The sequence below is a fragment of the Eurosta solidaginis genome, chromosome 1 (genome assembly GCF_040869045.1).
Source record: "Eurosta solidaginis isolate ZX-2024a chromosome 1, ASM4086904v1, whole genome shotgun sequence".
In the NCBI taxonomy this organism is placed as follows: Eukaryota; Metazoa; Arthropoda; class Insecta; order Diptera; family Tephritidae; genus Eurosta; species Eurosta solidaginis.
Window position 1 is genome coordinate 219,966,206 of NC_090319.1, and position 21,923 is coordinate 219,988,128.

Here is a 21,923-nt window from a genome sequence, read left to right on the forward strand (position 1 = left end):
AGCTTTTATTGGCAAGATTGATTCTTCGCTGGATTTCAGTGCTGATGTTGTTGCTAGTGTTGATGCTGGTTCCCAAATAAACGAAGTCCTTTACTATTTCGAAATTATGGCTGCCAACAGTAGCGTGGTTGCCAAGGCGCATATGCGCTGACTCTTTGCTCGATGACAGCAGGTACTTCGTTTTATCCTCATTCACCATCAAACCCATCTTTACCGCTTCTTTTTCCAGTTTGGAGTAAGCAGAACTAACAGCGCGGGTGTTTAGGCCGATGATATCAATGTCATCAGCATATGCCAGTAATTGCACGCTTTTATAGTATATTGTTCCAGTGCTGTTAAGTTCTGCAGCTAGTATAATTTTCTCCAGCATCAAATTAAAGAAATCGCACGATAGGGGGTCACCCTGTCTGAAACCTCGTTTAGTTTCGAACGGCTCAGAGAGGTCCTTCCCAATTCTGACTGAGCTGATGGTGTTGCTCAACGTCATTTTGCACAGCCGTATAAGTTTTGCGGGGAAACCAAATTCAGACATAGCGGCATATAGGCAGCTCCTTTTCGTGCTGTCGAAGGCGGCTTTAAAGTCGACGAAGAGGTGATGTGTGTCGATTCTCTTTTCACGGGTTCCTTCCAAGATTTGGCGCATTGTGAAAATCTGGTCGATGGTAGATTTACCAGGTCTGAAGCCGCACCGATAAGGTCCAATCAGCCGGTTCACGGTGGGCTTCAATCTTTCGCACAATACACTTGAAAGGACCTTATATGCGATATTAAGAAGGCTGATTCCACGATAGTTGGTGCATTTTGCAGTATCCCCCTTCTTGTGGACTGGGCAAAGAACACTTAGAACCCAACCGTCGGGCATGCTTTCGTCCGCCCATATTTTGCTAAGAAGCTGCTGCATGCGCCTTAGCAACTCCTCGCCGCCGAACTTGAATAGCTCCGCAGGCAATCCATCAGCGCCCACGGCCTTGTTGTTTTTCAATCTGGTTATTGCTATTCTAACTTCGTCATAATCGGGCGGGGGGACATATATTCCATCATCATCGATTGCGGGATCGGGTTCTTCATCTCTGCGCGTTGAATTGCTGCCTCCATTTAGGAGAGCAGAGAAGTGTTCCCTCCATAATCTAAGCACTCTCTGGACATCAGTTACAAGGTCGCCGTTTTCATTCCTACAGGAGTTTGCCCCGGTCTTAAAACCTTCCGTCTGTCGCCGTATTTTTTGGTAGAATTTTCGGGCGTTATTCCTGGTGGCTAGCAGCTCAAGCTCCTCGCACTCACGCTTTTCTGCTTCTGCTTTTTTCTTCCTGAAAAGGCGTCTCGCTTACCTTTTCAACTCACGATAGCGTTCACACACTCCTCTTGTCGCGCTCGCTTTTAACGTAGCCCTGTAGGCAGCGTCTTTTCTTTCGGTTGCAACGCGGCATTCTTCATCATACCAGTTGTTTTTTCGTGGCCGGTCGGTAACCAATTTTTTCCTCGGCGGCGGTACGAAGTGCTTTGGAGATATGCTCCCACTGCTCCTGTATTCCTTCAGGATGAGTTATGCCCTCAGAGAGCAGGTGTGAGAGTCGAGTTGCGAAATCATTGGCAGTCTGTTGTGATTGAAGCTTTTCGACGTCTAGCTTTCCTGGTGTTTTTTGTTCCTTGTTTTTAGCCGCGTTGAGGCGGGTGCGTATTTTGGCTGCAACGAGATAATGGTCCGAATCGATGTTAGGTCCTCGGATCGTGCGCACATCTAAAACACTGGAGGCATGCCGTCCGTCTATCACAACGTGATCGATCTGATTGCGAGTATTTCGATCAAGAGACAGCCATGTAGCTTGATGTATCTTTTTATGCATGAACCTCGTGCTTGATATGACCATGTTTCGAGCACCGGCAAAGTCAATCAGCCTCAGTCCGTTAGGAGAAGTTTCATTGTGTAGGCTGAACTTTCCGACTGTAGGGCCAAAAACACCTTCTTTGCCCACCCTGGCGTTAAAGTCGCCAAGCACGACTTTTATATCATGACGGGGGCAGTGCTCGTATGTGCGTTCTAATTGTTCATAAAAAGTGTCCTATCGTAACAAAATTCGGCAGAGAGGTTACCTTTACTATAAGGAATGATTTGAAGAAAAATTTACGAAATCGGTTAAGGACCACGCCCACTTGTATCTAAAAGATTTTTAAAAGGGTCGTGGACGAATAAAATAAGCTATATCTTTGCAAAAAAGAGCTTTATATCAATGGTATTTCATTTCACAAGTGGATTTATAACAATAAATAGGAAAAATTTAAAATAAAAAAATGGACGTGGCACCGCCCCTTTTATGACTAAGCAGTTTTCTATGTTTCGGGAGCCATAACTCGAAGAAAAATTAACGGATCGTAATAAAATTGGGTACACATATTTTACTTATAGCAGGAAATATTTCTAGTAAAATTGGATAAATTGTTTAATGACCACGCCCACTTTTATATAAATGACTTTAAAAAGGATCGTATGCAAAAATAATAAGTTAAATCTTAGCGAAAAATAGTTTTGTACCAATCGTATTTTTATTGTTCTGTTATATCTTTATTTTAAAATAAACAGTGGGGAAATCCCCATATCTGAATGACGAATAAAATAAGCTATATCTTTGCAAAAAAGATCTTTATATCAATGGTATTTCATTTCCCAAGTGGATTTATAACAATAAATAGGAAAATTTTCAAATTAAAAAAAATGGGCGTGGCACCGCCCCTTCTATGACTAAGCAATTTTCTATGTTTCGGGAGCCATAACTCGAAGAAAAATTTACATATCGTAACAAAATTGGGTACACATATTTTCCATATAGCAGGAAATATTTCTAGTAAAAATGGATAAGATTGGTTAAAGACCACGCCCACTTTTATATAAATGACTTTAAAAAGGGTCGTAGGCAAAAGTAATAAGTTAAATCTTAGCGAAAAATAGTTTTGTACCAATCGTATTTTTATTGTTCTGTTATATCTTTATTTTAAAATAAACAGTGGGGAAATCCCCATATCTGAATGAAAACTGCCCGCTCAAGGTCATTGGTGTTAGCCTCGTTATCCTTTTCCTCCTTTTAAACGAAAATTAGTTCAGAATAGAACCATATTTATATGTATTATTCCGCAGCCTTGTAAAACTACTAAGCACACAAAACAAACAACAACAGCATTTCAAGTGTACAGCTGGGTATGTAATGTTCGGTTGTCCTTCCTTAAACCCTCGTTAAAATGTCACAGTCATGGCCTTTGTGCCTTTCTCCTGAAGTTCTGTAGTTTTTGTGGCCTCTCTTTGGCATATATTCAATTTATCCCTTTTCTTCGGCAACTTTTATCAATAGGTGGAAAAAAATGTCCATATGTCCAATATTTAAAGCCTATCACCAAACTCACAGTATGCTGGAAGCGTTTTTTAAAAATGATAAAGATGGAGCTAACTTGTCAGCGTTATTGAGCCGTGCCAACATGGGTTGGTGGCTGGCCGCTCGACTGTTGCGAACCTAGCGTCGGTTTCTGATTTCTGCATCTCTGCATTTCAGGATGGCTGTCAGGTAGGTACTATATACACTGATTTCTCAAAGGTTTTCCATAAAGTTTCACATAAAATCTTATTATTTAAACTGAAATGTATTAGATTTCATTCTGTTTTTTTTAAATGTTTGTAAATTATCGAGCTCGAGGCCATACAATATTAAATAACACACAAAAGTTTTTTATTTATATGCTTTATATATTGTCGTTTTATTTATCGATATTTCGACTTCAATTAGAAGTCATCTTCAGGACTAGAAATACAAAACGACAAGTATTATAATAAATCACACAAAAGTACATGTATATATAAACATTGACTTACATCGTTGGATGTATCAGGTCGACTAATTTAATATTTGATTTAGTGACAAAAGAAGAAAATAAACACAATAAAAGTAAACAAATAAGAACCGGAACTATAAACAAATTTTTACTAACAACAATATAATATAAAAAGTTAAGATGTGAGCGACACCCATAGCATAAGTATGTATTTTATTCCCACCCAGGTAAATGTTGTTGTATAAACTGTCAGCATACATTTTTACAATTTCTCATAAACTGTTTAGGCCCGAAGCCTAAATTCTTCTTAATTTGCGCCACCCTAATAGCACCACTTTATCGACCCCTAGTTCGCCCACCTGCATGTATATGTGTACATAGACAGGGTTATGTTGTCCGTACACATATACATGCATGCCGGTACAACTATGTGGGGAAGCTTCCCCTTAAAACCGGAGACTTTTTCCGCGGTTCAACGGTTGTCCTGCGACACACCACAATTGTACATGGTCCTTTCTCCCCGTAACAAGGAACCAACACCTATATAAAAGATACAGTCCATATTGCGCAAAATTTTGGCAAAAATTATCCTGGTGCTACAACCTAGAACGAAAAATCAATCTATACACATTGAGCGGAGTTATACACGGTTTTGGAATTTGGCACAAATCATCTTGGTGATACAGTACGCGTGGCACTTTCAACGTCGACATACACGGCATTTTTTTAATATAAATCTTCGTGGTGATACACTATTGGTGGTATTGTTGCAGTTTTTTTGGTGATACGCGTTATCAACGGTGTTCAACAATTTTCAAAAAAATCATCTGGTGACACATTACTGGTGGTACTTTACAACGTCCATATACACAACACTTGGTATACTCGTGCATACAAATCACTACAAACTTCACGCAGCTACGTACGTAAGTAATATATTTCTTTCCACAATTTTTTTTTTTGGTTATAAAAATAAATAAAACCGAGTAAAAAAAAAAATAAATATTCTGAGTGCCACACGCGTAAGTGATTAAATTTAACCGCGAAATACTAACGTGGTTTGATTCCTTGTGACTATCTGGTCTGTCCCCCCACCAGCGGTAAGGCTCTCCGGACACAGCACAAGGAAGAGGTGCACATAACCTCACCTCCATATAAAAAATTCTCACGCCATTTCGATTGCGGCATTTTTACATTCTTCCTTTGTTTCACTTTAATTTGCACTAATTCGATAAATTTTTGTCACACAGTTGCTTTTCGCCCAAGAGTTTTATTAAATTTTTACACTTTTCGTCGAGTTTTTTATATCAACGCGCGCACTTATTTTTTTTATAATAAAATTGAACGCTCAAGTGGCGAGTGGCCCCCCTTTGCTGCACACAATACACATTGGAGTTGCTCCCCCCTGCTCTCTGTCTTACGGCACAAAAATAATCTGCAAATAAATTAACATACACCAATATATACATATATACATAATTTGCGTGCGGTTGGCGAGTAGGTTACACCATCCCCTATTCTTCCCTTGAAAAAAAAAAAAATATCAGACGAGTCGGCCAAGTCTGAAATAAATAAATAAATAAAAGTGATCTTGCAAAACATTGTTTCCATTTTTGGTCAAAGGATTAGTTTTGGTTTAGTTGGGTAGGAATAATTAGTTGAGAAAATGGAAAATTATATCCGATCAGCTGAGGTAATCACAGAGTTTGAGAAACAGTACAGCCTTATTCCAGAGGAAAACCATAATAAGCACACTCTTGCGATACAGCAAGAAGAGTTGTGCTCCTTATGGAAGCAGGTTAAGTCTGTGTTTGACTCACTGATGGGATCAGACGATGTCGACGCAAATGATGTATTGGCCATCCGAAAAAAACATATGTCTACCTACTTAATATATATGCGATGCTTATCCACAGTATCTGCTGATGCAGAGAAATTTAAAAAGGTAGAAAATAGTGCTATCTCTGAGCAAGCACCCCCAGCCGCACCTCGCGGGCATAAGATCCGCCTCCCTCCTTGCGACACGGAGATTTTCAAAGGTGATTATTTATCATGGCCAACCTTTCGTGACCTGTTTACGGCCATATACATAAATAATTCCGACCTACAGGGGGTGGAAAAACTATTCCATCTGAACAACAAGACACAGGGCGAGGCCAAAGATATTGTAAAAAAAAGCCCACTAACAAATGATGGGTTCGATATGGCCTGGAAAAACCTGTGCGAAAGGTATGAAAACAAGCGTATATTAGTCAACACGCAATTGCAAATTCTTTTTAATTTAAAGAAGGTAGAGAGTGAGTGTGGGAGCGCGTTAAAGAAACTACATAGCGATATAAACAATTGTCTATAGTCCCTCAAGTGTCACAAAATCGACACATCCAATTGGGATGCAATACTAACATATTTGTGTTCGACAAAGTTACCGGAAAGTACCCTGGCTCTATGGGAACAAAGCATAGACCACAAAATGGACATATCTAAATGGGAAGATATGGGCAAATTTCTATCAAATAGGTTTCAGACACTGGAAACAGTGTCTAGCTTCACTGGCACTAACGCCCAAAAGGGACAAAAGCCATCAAATACTCGGCATACAACCGAAACCCCCATAAAAGGACTTGGTGCCTTCCAAACGAAGGTATCAAAACCTACCTCAAAATCAACTTCCAGGGTTTTTTGTAAAATGTGCAAAGCTGAACACAGGTTACGGAATTGTCCCCGATTTTGTGATCTGACCCCGGTGGAAAGAATCAACTTCATCAAATCCACGGGGGGATGCCTGAACTGCTTATCCCCAGGACACACAGTGACGAGGTGCACCAGTTCGTACAACTGTGCCAAATGCCACTCTCGTCACCACACGCTCCTGCATGCGGATACAGTTCAGCAAACTACGAAGCGCAATCCATTTAAAGACGCGGATAATATCCCGTCAACTTCAGTACAAGCACAAAGAAGACAGGAATTGGGGCAACCAAATTCTTCTGCGAACCAGAATGTAAATTCCTGTCATGCTAATTCCAGCACAGGCGTGCTATTAGGAACTGCTCTTGTACACATTCACCATAACGGTACCGACTTCTCAGCGCGGGCATTAATTGATTCAGGGTCTGAATGTTCCTTCATGACAGAAAGACTTAAACGCAAAATCAATTTGCCGGCAAGGAAAATGCATGCCCAAGTTTCAGGTATCGCCAATGCAGTATCTGCTCAAGTTAAAGAGGCATCCACCATCGAGCTACGTTCACCAGTGGACCCATGCTTTAGCTTGACTACTCCTGTTCTAATTTTAGCCAAACTAACTGTGAATCTGCCATCCTGCCATATCGAAACAATAGCCGTGTTTTTTAACACGCGTATATCCGTTTACGCTTAAACTTTATATTGACTGCTAAGAGACAAACTATAAATACACCTCTGAAATTGCATAAATTTTGTCCTACTAAATTTCAATACGCATTATACTCAGATGTAACTGAAATATGTGTCTTTGTTTCACCCTGTACACTAATTCTATGTATTATATGTGTGTCCACAATTCATCGCAACTGATTCAGCCATATGTTATACCCTATGGCCATCAGAGCGTTGCGTCTCCGCTTTTCGGTACACCCTGTTGCTGTAGCTAGTTGTTTTACCACAGCCGCTAGATGGGTCTCCTAAGCATTATCTAAGCGAAGATAGGCGTTTTTTAACACGCGCAAACGAAACGTATACGCGCGTGTTAAAAAACACGGCTAATGACTATGCAGGCATTCCCAGACTTAGTTTTGGCAGACAAGAGGTTCTACGTCAATGAAGATGTAGACCTCATACTTGGTGGAGACATATATCCCCAAATTATACTAAGCGGTCTAAAAAAGAATGTACCAAATACACTTCTGGCCCAAGAGGCAGTGTTCGGTTGGATACTAACCGGTCGTATTAAAGCACCGAATCCAACAAAGAACATAGTATCGTTTTACAATGAAGTCGCGCTGGACAACCAACTAAAAGCTTTCTGGGAGTTAGAAAATTTGCCAAAAGGCAAAAGCATTAATGCAGATGACGCATATTGCGAACAGCTGTATAAAGAAACAACAAGAAGAAACGAAGATGGGAGGTATATAGTATCCCTCCCATTCAAGCAAGGCTACTCAGAAGAGCTGAGTTTAGGAGGATCCCTTAAGCGCGCATTCTCACAATATTATCGAAACGAGTCCCGGTTAATAAAAAATCCGGACTTAGGGAAAGAATATATTAGGGTACTCTCAGAATACGAGACTCTTGGACATATGGAAAAAATCAGCAGTGTCGTCGCAGCAGATGAAACAAATAATTACTTTCTGCCACTCCACGCCGTTGTTAAAGCAGAAAGTATAACGACGAAAGTCCGAGTCGTTTTCAATGCCTCAAGCCCGACGGCTAATGGCACCAGTCTAAACGACATTCTCCTACCTGGTCCAATACTACAAGCAGATCTCCCAATTCTTATTCTGCGTTGGAGACTCTATCGATATGTCTTCAATAGCGATATAGAAAAAATGTATAGGCAAATTTGGATGGATGCCAACCATACCAAATTTCAGGGGATTGTTTTCCGAAAAGACATTAGTGAACCAATAGGCCTCTACGAGTTAAAGACTGTAACGTTCGGAGTTAACTGCGCTCCATACCTGGCCATCAGAACGCTTCTACAGCTAGCTGACGATGTTGAAAATTCCCATCCAACAGCATCGAGCATCCTGCGAGAATGCATGTATGTAGACGACGTATTAGCAGGAGGACACACCATTGCATCGACCATTAAGGCAAGGGATGAAATACGACAGGTACTACAGTCAGCTGGTTTTCCACTTCGGAAATGGACATCAAACACGGAGGCAGTTCTAAAGGACATCCCGAGGACTGATCGGCTAAGCGAGGACTTTCTGGCGTTCGAAGACACCAGCACCGTGAAGGCATTGGGCATAAGATGGAATGCGCACTCCGATCTCTTTTATTTTAAAGCAGGACCATTGGAGGATCCGGAAAATTTAACTAAGCGAGAAATATTGTCAGCCATCGCCAAGCTTTTCGACCCATTGGGGTGGCTCGCCCCAATGGTCATAGTGGCAAAAATATGAATGCAGATCATTTGGTTAGAAGGCACCGGATGGGACGAGCCTGTCTCACCAAATACATCAGAACGGTGGAAAACCTTCACCCAACACTATGGCGAAATAGATAACATACGGATACCGCGGTGGGTAAATTTCTCCCCGGAAGGCGAAATAGAAATCCACGGCTTCTGTGACGCTTCCGAGAAAGCATATGCTGCAGCGATATATATGCGCGTAAAAAGAGACGATCAGGTTTTCATACACTTACTCTTAGCAAAAACCAGAGTAGCTCCAGTGAAAACCATCTCGCTACCACGTTTAGAACTCTGCGGCGCCGTGCTTCTCGCAGAAATGATGGAATCAATATTCCGAAATATTCATTTGGGACCAGTAAAATTCACATCTGGACGGATTCAACCATCGTACTTGCATGGATACGCAAGCCGCCCTGTACTTGGTCAACCTTCGTCGCACATCGAATCACCAAGATCCTCGATATGGTCGGTAATAAGGACTGGAACCTATTGATCGGAAGAGTGAAATCCTGTCACTCAACCCATACATCGACAAAGATGATATTATCAGAACAGGAGGGCGTCTAGGGGCTTCAAAAGACATGTCATACAACGAGCGGCATCCGATCATCTTGCCTTACAATTGCAGGCTGTCTCGCCTTGCAGTCATGATGATTCATCATGATTCCCTTCATGGCGAGAACCAGCTCATGCTCCGCCTTATCCGCACCCAGTATTGGATTCCGAATGTCAAGACGATGATCAGAGCCATCATCCACAATTGCAAAACCTGCATTATTTACAGGAAGCAAACGCAGTCCCAACTTATGGGTACCCTTCCCTGCGAACGTACTACTTTTACCCGCGCGTTCACTAATACCGGGGTAGATTTCGCGGGGCCTTTCGACATCAAAAGCTACCGCGGTAGGGGATGTCGACGGTCCAAAGGCTACGTATGCCTATTTGTCTGCTTCTCCACTAAGGCCATCCACCTGTTGTTGTTGTTGTTGTTGTAGCAATGCTCGCCCCACCTAATAGCCGCGACCGATCACAAATTGTCATCAATATCCTCTAACGGGAGTCCAAGGAAACTTGCCGTTTCAACAGGGGTGGACCATAAGGAAAGGGGTGTTAGAGGCGTTGGTTCCACATTACAATTGAAGAGATGGTTGGTGTCATGTGGGGACACATTGCAAGCAGGGCATACATTTTGTATGTCGGGGTTGATTCTGGATAGGTAAGAGTTTAACCTGTTACAGTATCCAGAACGAAGTTGAGCAAGAGTGACACGCGTTTCCCTGGGGAGTATGCGTTCCTCTTCTGCGAGTTCTGGATATTTTTCTTCAAGTACTGGATTCACCGGGCAATTCCCGACATAAAGGTCCGACGCCTGTCTATGGAGTTCACCAAGGACCTGCTTGTGTTTTTCCGCTTCATACGGCTGGGTTCTCAGGTGCCGTATTTCCTCAAAATGCTTACGGAGATGACTCCTTAGGCCCCTAGGCGGTGCTGGTTCGTCAATCAGATGTCTGTTGGGATGCCCAGGTTTCTGGGTATTCAACAGAAACTGTTTGGTCAGCATCTCATTTCTCTCCCTGATGGGGAGTATTCTCGCCTCATTATGCAGATGGTGTTCTGGGGACATAAGAAGACAGCCCGTGGCGATTCTGAGAGCAGTATTTTGGCAGGCCTGTAGTTTCTTCCAGTGGGTGGTTTTTAGGCTTGGCGACCATATGGGTGACGCGTAGCACGTAATCGGCTGGCTAATTGCTTTGTATGTGGTCAAAAGCGTTTCTTTATCTTTTCCCCAGGTACTACCAGCAAGGGATTTGAGGATTTTATTACGGATCTGAATTCTTGGAACAATTGCGGTTGCGTGCGCACCAAAATGTAGATCCTGATCAAACGTCACACCCAAGATTTTGGGGTGTAGGACAGTCGGTAGCGTAGTGCCATCGACGTGAATGTTCAATATGGTCGACATTTGGGGCGTCCATGTTGTAAATAAGGTCGTGGAAGATTTAGTCGGTGAGAATGCCAGGTTTCGCGAGGCGAAAAAACTGGAGAGATCAGGGAGATAGCCGTTTATTTTATTGCATAGCTCATCGATCTCTGGGCCTGGGCCTGTGGCCATTATTGTGCAGTCATCGGCGTAGGAAACGATTGTGACTCCTTCCGGTGGTGAAGGTAGCTTAGATATGTAGAAATTAAACAAAAGCAGAGATAGGACACCACCCTGTGGCACCCCTTGTTTAATTCTCCTTTGTTTTGATGTTTCGTTTCTGAATTGCACCGATGCCTGCCGACCACCCAGATAATTTGCGGTCCACCTTTTAAGACATGGGGGAAGGGTAGACCCTTCCAGGTCTTGCAGTAACGAGCCATGGTTGACCGTATCAAAAGCTTTTGATAGGTCTAACGCTACGAGTACTGTTCTATGGTGGGGATATTGATTCAAACCGCAATTTATCTGGGTGCTAATGACATTTAGCGCGGAGGTAGTGCTATGGAGTTTTCTGAAGCCATGCTGATGAGGGGCTAGCTGCAAATGTGCTTGGAAATAAGGGAGCAAAATGGCTTCAAGCGTCTTTGCCACTGGCGATAGGAGAGATATCGGACAATATGACTCACCTACGTTAGCTGGTTTCCCAGGCTTTAGTAGCGGGACCACCTTGGCCATTTCTCGGGTATGACAAAGGTGGAAAGAGACAGGTTGAAGACATGCGCTAAATATTTGAAACCCTCTTTTCCTAGGTTTTTAAGCATCGGCATGGCTATGCCGTCTGGGCCCACTGCTTTGGATGGTTTAGCGCGAACAATGGCGTCCTCAACCTCTCTAGCGGTGATGGTAATTGGTGACGCGCTGAGTTTGTGTTTATGTGCGTGTCTATTGGCTCTCCGTCTATCTTTGTCGACCGTAGGATGCATTATATATTGTCGGCAGAAAGCGCTCGCGCATTTTTTCGCATCCGACAGCACCTTATCGCCAAAGGCGATGGGAACTTTGTCTTTGTGATTAGTCGGATTCAATAGGGACTTTACAGTGGACCAAAGTTTACCTACACCGGTAGAGAGGTTACAACCTCTTAGGTGCTCTTCCCATTTCGCCCGCTTGTGTTCGTCCACAAGCAATCTGATGCGTTGGTTTATATCCCTTATTTGGGGGTCGCCTGGATCAAGCTGTCTTATAAGGTCGCGTTCCCTCGCTAAGCTCGCGGCCTCCGCCGGGAAGTGGGGCCGGATTTCGGGAATTCTCCCGGCGGGAATGAAATGTGCCGAGGCGGATTCAATGACCTTACGGAAGGCACGCTCCCCTTGGCGGGCATCAGTCGGGATAGGGAGGGCAGCAAAGCTGCTGTCTGTTGCAGATTTATATTCTTCCCACTTTCCTTTTTTGAAGTTTATGAAAGTGCGTTTTTCGGTGACGATGAAGTCGGCGGTACGCTCGAACGAAATAAGTATGGGCAGGTGGTCGGATGCCAATGTTACCATCGGCTGCCAGTTGACGCAGTTTACGAGTTCTGCGCTCACGATTGAGATATCTGGCGAGCTATGACAGCTTCCTACCATACGTGTGGGGGCGTCTCCGTTTATTGTGCAGAACGTCGTTTCGTCTATTTGATCCGCCAACATCTCACCCCTACTGTCCGCCCGCAAGTTTGAATGCCATAGGTCGTGATGGGCATTGAAATCGCCTAAGATAATGCGATTGTTGCCAGTGAGTAAGGCCTCGATATTAGGGCGGTATCCACTGGGGCAACAGGTAACAGGAGGGATGTAGATGTTGATGATTTCTAGATTTGCATCGCCTGACCGGACAGATAGGCCTTGACGTTCTAAGACATTGTCACTGCGGTCGATGCCAGGATCAGATATATGATATTGCACAGAGTGGTGTATAATAAACGCGAGGCCGCCTCCATTTCCGCTCTCGCGGTCTTTCCTGTGGACATTATAACCAGAGCAGGTCTGCAATGCAGATATTGCTGTGAGTTTAGTATCTTGAATCGCAGCAATGCGGATGTTGTGCCGCTTCATGAAATCGACTATCTCCGTAATCTTCCCAGTTAGTCCATTACAGTTGAACTGCAGAATTCTGAAGTGCATGAGGGTGACGCCGCCACTCTAGGGGTAAGTGAGGGGTGACTACGCCTAGGTTGTGGAAGGCCAGGACGCAATTGCTGTTGTGGCCTTGTGACTGGGCGCCCTTGGGCAAGCATTGGAGTACCCGGATGATTTGGGTTTGCGACCTGGCAACATGGCGCGATGAAACCCGTCGAGGGGTTGCCGTCGCGGAGACCAGAACATCTAGGAAAGTGGCACCACCCAAGGCAGGAGCTGCATTGAGCGGATGTCGCAAACCTATATATTCTGTGCTGGCAGACGGTGCAAACGGAGGCAGGGACTAAGAGTCTGTTTCCCTGACCTGCACGATTGCTGCCAGAAAAGAAGGGGGAGAAGAAGACGGGGGCAGGGGCTGATGCTCAGCATTGCTACCAGCTCTACTACGAAGGTAGTAGTTATGAGTGGTATCAGCTGTTTGAGTTGTTGGCGCCGTGGGGCGCGAGCAGCAGCGGGTACTTGTTGTGGCTTGCTGAGCAGCGAAGCTGCTGGAAGGTAGTGGGGATACGCTTAGGCGTAGACTACGGGACGCCCTTGGGCGTGAGCAGCAAGGAGCCACAAAAGATTTATAAAAGTTACGTGGACGTCGGGTTTTGGGATCAAGCCCAGAACAACCTGTCCGATGCAACCATCCCTTGCACGAGACACACTGAACAGAGTATGACCGTCCTAAAAAGATTCTTTTCTGGCAAATGCAGCAAAACCATTTCTCAGGACCGGGGTCAGGAGACGGACCCGGATTGGGTTCGATACCTTCCCGGAGTAAGAGAATATGTAGTAGTCCTGCTGCAATGAGCTGCTGGGAGGATGACAATTTGTGGGAGGGACGAAACAAATTAAATGGGGTCACACTGAAATGACAGTCCTTGGTCGGGAAAAATCCCTAGTCGCTCTGGTACATAGAACCGACTACCTTGGGAAGCGAAGGCCATCCACCTAGAAGCCACTAGTGACCTAACCACCCCCTGCTTCCTCACAGCTTTTTGGCGTTTTATCGCGAGAAGAGGATGTCCAAAAAACATCTACTCCTTCAATGGTACGAACTTTGTCGGAGCTTCCAGATCTCTACGATCGGAATTCAAAGCCTTCCTGGCAGAAAGCCGAGACAAAACAGTCTCCAAGTATAGCCATCAAGCATTAACTTGGCATTTTATTCCCGCCGGCGCTCCGCATATGGGCGGCCTGTGGGAAGCGGGAGTGAAGAGCTTCAAAAGCCACTTCAAAAAGGTCGCTTCTCTCCATAAATATACCATGGAGGAGTTCCAAACCCTTTTGTGCCGGATCGAGGCATGCCTAAATTCACGGCCTCTCAGCCCGGCGTCCAATGACCCAACGGACCTGGAGCCACTAACCCCAGTACATTTCCTCACGGGCAGCCACCTGTTGGCTCCACCAGAACCAGATGCCAGTGAGAGCTCTGCCTCGATGATCAATCGATGGCAGAAACTCAAAGCCCTCCATCACACTTTCTGCAAACGATGGAAGGTGGAATATCTCTCCGAACTTCAAAAACGAGTGAAGTGGAAGCATCCCAACGAAAACATAAAAGTGGGAGACCTCGCTGTCCTCAAAGAGGACAACTTATCTCCCAACGAGTGGAGGCTAGGTAGAGTCGTCAACGTACACCCCGGCGAAGATAACCGAGTACGTGTTGTCGACCTCAGAACCGAGAAGGGTCAAGTCAGACGTCCTTTGGTGAAACTGATCCTTCTTCCCACGGAGACAGACTGTGAGAGGACCACGAGCTCTTAACAATCCCTCCGTTCCTCCACATACCTCCTTTCAGAAAAAAAAACAAAAATCAAAAAAAAAATCAACCCAGCCCTCGTTCAACCGGAACGAGGCCAACCAATAACCTAACGCAGACCCGATATCTGCTACAGAAACCAAAGGCAGTATCCGGCCTATTCAATTTTTAAATTTTCAAAAAATATCCCACAAATTCATTCGCTCAGCCCGAGCGAGGACACCAGAAATCTTCCCACTCACTCGTTCTCCCATAACGAGGATACCAGAACCCTAACGCAGATCGGTTGTCTGCCACGGAATTTGAAGGCACTGCGCCAAATACACGAGGCCACCAATAAAATCAAACTTGCAATATGCATCGTCATTCGAATAATGTTGCACATAGGTTTATGGAAAGTACGGAAACCATGAAACCGGGCACTTTCGTAAACCTATGAACAAGCGAAACTCAATTGTTTTTGAGATTTGGGTATTTTGTTTACTACATATTTCCTTACACATCTCCAATAAACCAAAATCTGGGTAGGCAACTTACTAAAAGTGTAAATAACAAGAGTTCAAAAAATTTTCGAAAATCGAAAACCTGTGTACTTGGCTAAGTGTGAAATTTATGGTTTGCTGGGTGAGAGCTAATTCTACTAACTTGATCTTATTTTAAGGTTTCTTTAAGATAAACATAACAGAAATCTCCTTCGAAAAGCAATTGAAGTCGTACGTCAGTTTTCATAATCAAATTTAGTTTTAACTTCAGGAAACCTTTTGGGATTTTTCATAATTTGATTTATATTCAAAATCAAAAGTACTTTATAAATTCAAAAAATTTTTGCAACTGCTATTATTTTCAAACTTCGAATAGATATCGAAATAGGTTTGTTTTCGCATTTGTGATCCAATACCGTTCTATTCATGATCACTTAAGCTAGTTTAGTAAAAAAAAAAACTGTCTTTAATACCTTTTTAACAATAAGGTGTGGAGCTAGGTATGGAGTTCGAAATGTGTTATCAACTGTCAAAAGAACGTTTTTTTCATTGCAAACTTGACCTATTTTTGTTATGTCTACAACCATCATTAACGCATTCGTAGGGTTTTCCACCCAAACAAGTCTCGACAAGTCAGTGGCATCTCCAAACGTATGCTCCATTCCAAGTCTTGACATAACTTGCCTTATCAATCTCGAAGTTCCGCCATAAACATCATCTCCCACAACCAAATGATCACCAGCAGTTAACAAAAAAAAAAAAAAAAAGGGTTCGCAACAAGCCTTCTAAACCAAGCCCAGATGCAAAAGCTAAACCATATTATGTCAACCACCTTTTCTATTGCCATAGTAAATTCAACAGTGACAATGGTGGCATACTAGGCTCTACTCCTTTTCGGAGACCTCGATAAAGCACCCTAATGCTTACTTGTGAGGCAAAGAAAATTCGCTTTGTCAAGCAGCGACTCAAGTAATTCAAAGGGAAACACAAACATGATGTACCTAAATACGTAAATCGTTAGTAAAACTCGGGAAAAATTGGCCTGTTCTTTGGGTATCTTTCTTCACCTAACAAACTTATGTATCTGACATCGCCACTTTCGAGAGAATACTCAACTCGAGGCGTAGGAAGTACGCTTGATGCGATGACGCATATGAGGTTCCATATCGAATACAAAATGTGTGGTTTGGTGTTAATGTGATCAATATGTGGCACCAACAACATACGTATGTATATACTAATTTGGTTGTAATAATCAGCACTCTAATCTTACGATAATATGTTTCTACATGCAGAGCTATGCCTACCACAATAATGTACTTACATCAAGGCAAGTGCTGCCGTTTTCGTTGTCAGCGCGACCGTAGATACAGAAAGATTTACCCGCACTGAGGGTGCCACGGCCAAACCGCAACAGGCGAGGAAGCATTGTAGATAACGTATGCCAAAGCGTGAGCCTAATGAGTGAGGACGAAAAAAGTTTGAATTTATTGTGGTTACGTAACGTAATAGCACAGACCTTTTAGAATATGCGACCCATACCTTTGTTTTCATTCGATATAATCTCTCAAGCATTGCTATCTTACTCCATTGCATGAGAATTCAAACTTTCCATAGTATGCTATGTTATTGATCGGAAACGTTCTTGACCAGCTGTGTCCCATAGTTGGAGCTTTATCTGAGTACTATCTTCCATTTCTATCAAGCGAGCAAAAAGGTCGACGCCAACTGTAGGATCGGATAGCTCAGCGAATTTGCCATCTGTAAAAAAAAAAAATCTTAGTAACGAACTTTTGCCCACCGTACTATCGCCAATTAAAATTAGACGAAATTGATAATAAAAAATGGGCACCGTGATTGTACGAAAATCAGCACCAACACGACTGAACAGTAGACTCACACATCTTTGAATCAAGTGGATCAACAACCAGCTTTCCGTTGATACAAGTTATTGAATGGCATGTTACCATTCCAAATAAAAAATGTATCAAAAGGCGAACGTTCAATCTCTTTAATGGGCATCTGTAATTCATTGGTCACTGTTTTGTGCCACACCCCACATGTCTAAACTCTCTTCGGTAAGAGTACCTGTCTTATCAAAACAACAGCAATCGATGCCACCGGCAACTTCGAAGGCTAAAAGGTCCTCGCTGGGCGGATCCGATTACAAAAGTAACCATCCATCAATTTTTACGTTGTATGGCCAGCTTTGCGCTTGTGCTTACTGATAGATGGCATATGGTGATCGCGCTACATGCGAACCATTATAGCGTACCTCCAACTCAACCTGATCACACCAATCTGCAATTGTGTAACGCAAAATTGTGGATCCATCACCGCGATTGTTTATGTTTACTCTCGAACGACATTTGCCATGCGGTGAATTGCCTTTTATCGACACTTTGAAATCCTGCGGAGATGATTGCTCACATTTGCATCCATTTTCGTCCACTGCATGTATAAAAAAAAGAACGTGCTGGTAAAACCACTTCATCCGGCTTCAAACCCGGCCCCATACTATCATCTTTTCCGCAACGACAATGCGACTTTGTTCGAGTGCATAAACGAAATCAAATAATGTTAACATCGCTGACAGTAAACGAGTGTACCGCAACATTTCCCAATTTTCTTCGTGGCTATTGGTGTCTTTGTGTATACGTTTTGCTAAAAATTTGCAAACAAATGAAGAAACTGCTAGTACTGATAAGCGAAAATCACCATTTAACATACGATCTGCTTCATCCACTACTAAGTATTTGAGATTATCAAACAAAAATGTATCACAACTACCAGGTAGATGATCTGCTCCAGTATGACTGGAAACAATTTTTTTGTATGGGAGGTGCCGTTTTTAGGTGCCATTTTTTTAACTCTTTTATTAGCGATGGCATCCGCCCCAGGATGGCAAAAGGACTAATATCCTTTTCTTTACACTTCTAAAATTAAATGTTATTTAGGAAAAACGTAACCAAACTTGCCTACGATTCAACAGCTGAGAATGCACGTAGACTGTAGTTAAAGGCTCTTGACTTGTCACCCAAAAAAAAACAAAACAAAAAAAAAAAAAAAATCGTTGGTATTCAATAGGTTACGCCAAACTTTGCATTCGTGCAAGGAAGAAGTGCCCAGTATGGCTCGGGTATAGTGCCGCTGCCCTCGCGGCATAAATAATGTATGCATAAGGCATAAATTCCAATATGTCTTAGTGCAATATGCCTTGGAAAACTGGACATAATGCTTCTTCAAAGGAGCTAACTGCTGCTGTTGTGTATACGATTTAATTGCCAGTGATAGCATTTAAAAGAGAGCGTTTCAAAGAGATGCGGCCGTGATGGATTTTTGCAACCAAAACCTGCAAAGAAAAAAAATCCATTAATAAATGTATAAAAGGACATCGCAAAAGTGTGACAACTGACAGCGCGGCCGACGCCGCAGTTGGAGCACCCCTTTTGAGATGCCGCCATCTAAAATTAGAACAAAATACGATACAAAACAACCTTACCCATGCGCTCCATGCCCATTCTCCACCTGAAAAATAAAATAAAAGTAATTACTAATGGAAAGGGAAAAAATGATTTTATTTTTATAATAATAGAAAGAAAATATTACAATTTACTTACCATGTTTAGCCAACCTTACTCCATCATGCGTAAAAAATAAAAGAATGAAGCAACGGAAGAAATCTTTCGAGTAGTCCCGTTGGCTTCAATTCAGAGGAATTTACATTCTATACACGAGTGTGTATGAATGTGCACAATTTTTATTTTTTTTTTTCTCTTTGCTGCTAGTAAATATCTACCAGTGCACGGACTTTTTTAAAAGGCAAAATGTTGGGAAACAGGGAATGAAATTAGTAGTAGAAGTTTCATGGAAACAATAACTACGGTTTATATTGGTAACAAAAAATTCCCAATTCATTGTAAAACAAACAGCTCTTAAAATAAATCACATACCAAAACGTCTGACAACCACAACAATTTTCAAGGTACCAAAAATACTGCCGCAAAATAACCGATTTCGGCAGGTTATCGTTTACGTAAAACTTTTTACTGTCGTTCAAACTCGTCACAAAAAAAAAAAATTCATTTCCTATTTAAGCTATTCATAAATTTGTCAAAATTGACTGATTTGGTCAGTATCGCCTCCTAATAGTAGTTGGGTGGGCGCGGCAACTCAATACTGTAATGCAGTCTATCTAAGTTTTGGTAGCAGAAGTCGTAAAAGTAGTGGAGAATGAAAATGGGTCAAAAAGGTAGGTCAATCTACCAATGCGATAGAGTCCGCGCACTGACTGCCGATATACTTATACCAACGAATGTACATATATATGCCGAGTTTTAAATGTACATTATATTAGGGATGCATAAAAAGATGCAAACGGGTACCCAAAAACCCGTTTCTGGCAAATCGGTATCGGAACCAACTACACTTCTGGAACCGTGCCTTTTAGTAAAGACCATCAATAAAACAGGACTAAAAGCGTAATTGGAAAAAGCTGAACAAATAATCCAAGGGCAATACAAAAGAATGGCTCATTCGACAAATTTTTCGCCTCGTCCAAAACGAAGATTTTATATTTTTTCTTTATATCGATAAAATTTTGCTGTCCAAGAATTTTTTTTGTGGCGGGCAGGAAAGTTGTTGGTTTTTAGCACCAACAACACAAATAACAACGACTCGAAAGATCCCACATTAAACACTCTCTACCCGGTTCGGTACCAAAATGTGAGTACCAAGCAACTTAAATGTCAATTTTTCTGCAGCACTAGTATGCCTGACTAGCTGAAGCGCTACCGGATGAGACAAAATTAAACAGAATAAGGCACTAATGACCCAGGCACATAACGTGCGGGGAAAGAGGTCACGCACATAACGTACGCGTGATGAATATATTCTCGTAGGCATTTAGACATGTTTCCACTCTACTAACGCGCGAAATTTCAAAAGCGCCCGATAATCGAATTGGGGCTTGCCGCCGAACGCGCAACCTAGTCATAATAAATCAACAAGTTCCCTTTATTTTCTTCCATACTCTCTCAATAGAATGACTCGTTACGCTTCGCTAAGAAGGAGGACTGAGCGCCAGGCCGCTCGTTACCCAAAGCCGTGCCACTTATGCGACGCGAAACACCCAATCAGGTCATGCCCGATATACCGCGCGAAGTCCCCGCTGCAACGACTGCGCGAAATTATAAAGGCCAAGTACTGCCAAAATTGCCTTTCAATGGTACATCGTGCACGAGACTGCACGAGTCAGGGCAGGTGCCGAAGATGTGGTAGCAACCATCATACCACGCTGCACCTGTCGATGTAGGACTTGTCGTCCGAGCCAGAGCCGCCGAAGAGCTGGAACCAGCTGGTCATGGAAGAAGAGGAAGAAGGGTATGAGCGGATGCCCACTATGCAAGAGGTGGACGACGGGACGATGGATGAGGCGCTGTCTCTCCACGCGTCCGAGTCGGCCTTTACCGACGAGCAACTGTTACCATCCGGGAGTGGAGCAGGCACCCATATAGCACAACCAAACAGTAGGGGATCGGACCCACGGCCGTTCCGACCCCTACTAGCCCACGAGCGACGAGAAAAGAGTGGAGCGGAATCACGGCCTTTCCGCCCACCTACGAAACGACGCCCACGAATAAACCGAGAGAAGCGCGAGCGTAGACTGGCCCCTCGGCCGCGCCAGCTACGCGCTGTACGAAACCTCCACGAAGAAAACCGAGACGGTAGACTGGCCACTCGGCCGCGCCAGCTACCACACAACAGTTCCTTCCGGAACGGAGTCATGCCGGCCCGCACTATAGCCGGCCCAATCCTTCGCCCAATGGCTACTCTGGCGCCGACTGGTGGAAGCCGGGGGGCGTTTACATCTCATCCGGGCACTCATTGATGCATGTTCCCCCCGCACAACGATCGACCGCAGGCTCGCGCGAGAGTTAGCACTGCCGACGACCAACGCCGCCGGCGAAACCGGCTGTTTTATCAGATTTAGGGGCAAATATGGACAGAGCAAGACGGTGACGACTCACGCAGTCTGCGTCCATGAGTTTAGGCGAGTCAGCCCAACTTATAGCGTCGACCCCAGCGTCGCAGCTCCTTACGAACACATTCGTCTGGCAGATCCACAATTCTACGCGTCAACACCAATCCGCCTCGTTCTGGGCGGCGACGTTTACGCTGAAATAATTACACCGGGCACGTTACCGCCGTCGTTTGGCTCGCTCCTAGCCCAAAGCACTATCTTTGGATGGGTGCTCTCGGGGAGCCACCCAATCTAACACGTCTTTACGTTACGTAGTTTTAAGCTTTATATATATATATGTGAATAACATCTTTCCTTTTCACACAATAAATGGATTTCTGTAGTAACTGGCAAGAAATATATGATGCGTGTTCTTTTACTTTACCATTCCTTTCTCTCGTCCTAGCTACAGGTACCGGCGAAGGCAAGGAGGATGCCGTCGCGCCATCCGGCGCGCATCGTTCTTTTACTTTACCATTCCTTTATCTCGTCCTAGCTACAGATACCGGCGAAGGCAAGGAGGATGCCGTCGCGCCATCCGGCGCGCATCGTTTACTTTTAGTATCTAGTTTTAAGACAAATCGTGGTCGGGGACGCTCGGGCGGAATCTGGGCTGTTGCGTACCGCAAGAGGGCC

At 43.7% G+C, this 21,923-nt stretch overlaps 1 protein-coding gene across 7 annotated transcripts in view; it reads left to right on the forward strand.

Moving 5' to 3' along the window:
* The window catches only part of LOC137237025 (eukaryotic translation initiation factor 4B-like), a 401,195-nt gene that overhangs the window by 115,527 nt on the left and 263,745 nt on the right, over window positions 1-21,923 (forward strand). For 3 of the 7 annotated variants that reach the window (XR_010948759.1, XR_010948758.1, XM_067760161.1), the window contains exon 4: window positions 3,342-3,551. The exons of the other annotated variants lie outside the window; for them this stretch is intronic. Coding sequence is in view for 1 of the 3 variants with exons in the window: in XM_067760161.1 (XP_067616262.1) it covers window positions 3,342-3,504 (163 nt within the window). In the remaining 2 variants the exon portion in view is untranslated. The remainder of the gene's footprint in view (window positions 1-3,341; window positions 3,552-21,923) is intronic. 7 annotated transcript variants of the gene reach the window in all.